Genomic DNA, 2,796 nt, shown 5'->3' with positions numbered 1-2,796 from the left:
CCACTGGAGCCACGACAACCACTGGAGCCACGACCACCACTGGAGCCACGACAACCACTGGAGCCACGACAACCACTGGAGCCACGACAACCACTGGAGCCACGACAACCACTGGAGCCACGACCACCACTGGAGCCACGACAACCACTGGAGCCACGACCACCACTGGAGCCACGACCACCACTGCAGCCACGACAACCACTGGAGCCACGACCACCACTGGAGCCACAACCACCACTGGAGCCACGACAACCACTGGAGCCACGACAACCACTGGAGCCACAACCACCACTGGAGCCACAACCACCACTGGAGCCACGACAACCACTGGAGCCACGACAACCACTGGAGCCACAACCACCACTGGAGCCACAACCACCACTGGAGCCACGACAACAACAGCGCCAACTGCAGCGCCAACAGCTGCGCCAACAGCTGCGCCAACAGCTGCGCCAACTGCAGCGCCAACAGCTGCGCCAGCTCCCCCACCAGTTGTGGTTCTTGCTGCAACCATAGAAGAACCATTCGTAGAAGAACTGAACGACAAAGACAGTCCACAATTTCAGGCTCTTGAAGCAAGAATTGTACAAGTTGTAAGTATTTTTAAAATGGTCACATTTGTGATAATTTTTCATGCTGCATTAACTAATTTAGCTATTTCTGTTAATTTGAAGTATATCATATTATTAATTTGTACTAAAATATTTGTCTATTTGTCTTCCTTTCCACAGTACGATGTAATCTACAGGGATAGATTTGGCACTCTTTTCATCCGCACCTTTGTCATAGAATTTAGGTAACATTTAGAAGTTTGGGAGACTTTCCTTGACCAAAAATAGAATAATTTTAAATTGAGTAAATTTAATAATCTAAAGTGGTATTTCCTTCTTTTCTTTTTTTTTTTTTTTTGATGCAGACGTGCTGTAGCCAGAACACGAATGGAAAATACTGAAGCAGAGGTGGGGATTGAGTTCAACGAAACTGCCTCAGCTGAAGAGATCCCTCAGAATGATGCTGTTACGGAAGCATTAGTAGAAGCTGTGAATAACCCAAACAACACCTTCAATCTCACAGTTGAAACTAACTCCATCCAAGTACTTGGTAAGTAAACAATCATTTACTCTTATAGTTATAAAAAATTGTTGGGCAACAACAGAATTGACATTTCTGTCAGTAATTCAAAGAGTTATATCTATTCCCCTAGGACAACGTGATATAATTCTGAATTTCATATGAAAATAGCAATGCTAGTTGTATGTACTGCAATAAGAGGGAGGGGTTTCTAGGATTCTTTTTCAATCGCCATAAAATTGTTGGCTTTCCTGTTTTGAACAGCAAGGAACATAACAACAGCAACAACAGCAGCCCCAATTTCGAATACTACAGCAGCACCAACTTCGAATACTACAGAAGCACCAACTTCAAATACTACAGCAGTGCCACCATCGAACACTACAGCTGTGTCTACAAACACAACAACTCTCGCAACCACACCTGCAGCAACGACTGCTGAAGCAATCACAACAAGGCGGTTGACTTTCAGGTCTGTTGGAGAGACATTTACAAGTGACTTGGCGAATTCAACATCTGCAGCATTTACAACTCGAGCCTCACTGATTAGGACAACGGTAAGTCTGCATCTTGAATGAAAACCAATAGCCTGTATAATATGCCATCATTTCAAAAACAATTTAGTCTCATGCAAACATAAATACAATTCAACATTTAAGAGTAAATATTAATAATTCCTAATCATGCAAGAGCATAATGGATGGAAAATATTACACACAAATGCACATAAATAAACCAATAAATGTATTAACTATTTTTATGTCTGCAGCTTGAACCCTTCTACCAACAAGCATTTTCTTCATTCCGCTCATTGACTGTGGTGTCATTCAGGTAATTTGCTGTTGTTGACAGAATCTTAACAATATTTGTGTGAACTTCATTCAAATAAATGCATTTTGTTAAACTTTCTTTTGCAGTAATGGATCCATCATAAACAACATGGATGTTGGCTTTGCATCTACATCTGTTCCTAATAACACTCAGATTGGAAATGTGTTGATCAATGCAGCTTCAAACATCACAGCCTTCAACGTTGAGGCTTCTTCTGTGTCTGTGGAGGGCACAGGTAAGTACTATTGAATGAACTAAAATGTTATATCATGCACATGACCATTTGTTAAAGCATTTTTTTAAAATTTCCATTTAATTTACAGATGTGTCGGGTGCGATCAGCCACAAAAGTGTCAGTCTCATCTCTGCTTTCTGCCTGGTGTTGACATCATGGCTGCTATCAAGCCAGCAGTAATGCTGACACTGATGTCCAGGTGAAATCCAGTTAGGAGATGACTGCTATCACTGGAATGAATAAGGACATTGTTCTCATTGAAGATCCAGGAGGATCACAAATGTTATATGGTTAGATATTGTATTTTAATTTTTTATTTTAAGTGACCACACACCTTCATATCAAAGATTGATTGCAAGATCCTTTTCTATTGTCCAAAAAGATTGGACATGAAAAGACAACTGATCTGATCTACAGCTGATCTACTGAATTGAAAACATGATCAAATCTGCAATTTTATAGGCCAAAATTTTGAGAAATTATAAATAAAACCATGATACTACTTATTTAACCAATTACAAATGCAGTTTAAACACAATGTTTTGTAAAACGAACAAAAAGAGAAAAAAAAGAAAAAAAAAAGGATGTGATTGAGTAACTATAACATTTAAAATAAAAATAAAAGCAGTCTTTTGACAGAGGAATAATTTCAGTAAGAA

General features: G+C 39.8%; 1 protein-coding gene across 1 annotated transcript; it reads left to right on the top strand.

Annotated features, from left to right (window-relative positions):
• The first annotated feature begins 477 nt into the window (after positions 1 to 477).
• LOC146969345 (uncharacterized) lies at positions 478 to 2,424 on the top strand. Its single transcript, XM_085759464.1, has 7 exons — positions 478 to 593; positions 732 to 796; positions 917 to 1,101; positions 1,336 to 1,628; positions 1,841 to 1,902; positions 1,989 to 2,137; positions 2,226 to 2,424. The coding sequence occupies exons 3-7, from the start codon at positions 939 to 941 to the stop codon at positions 2,315 to 2,317; spliced, it is 759 nt and encodes a 252-aa protein (XP_085615590.1). The 5' UTR covers positions 478 to 593; positions 732 to 796; positions 917 to 938; the 3' UTR covers positions 2,318 to 2,424.
• The last annotated feature ends 372 nt before the right edge of the window (positions 2,425 to 2,796 follow it).

This window comes from Trachurus japonicus, chromosome 18 (genome assembly GCF_045865225.1).
Source record: "Trachurus japonicus isolate A0001 chromosome 18, Traja_1.0".
In the NCBI taxonomy this organism is placed as follows: Eukaryota; Metazoa; Chordata; class Actinopteri; order Carangiformes; family Carangidae; genus Trachurus; species Trachurus japonicus.
The sequence above is the reverse complement of the archived record's forward strand: the minus strand, read 5'-3'. Positions and strand labels throughout refer to the sequence as shown.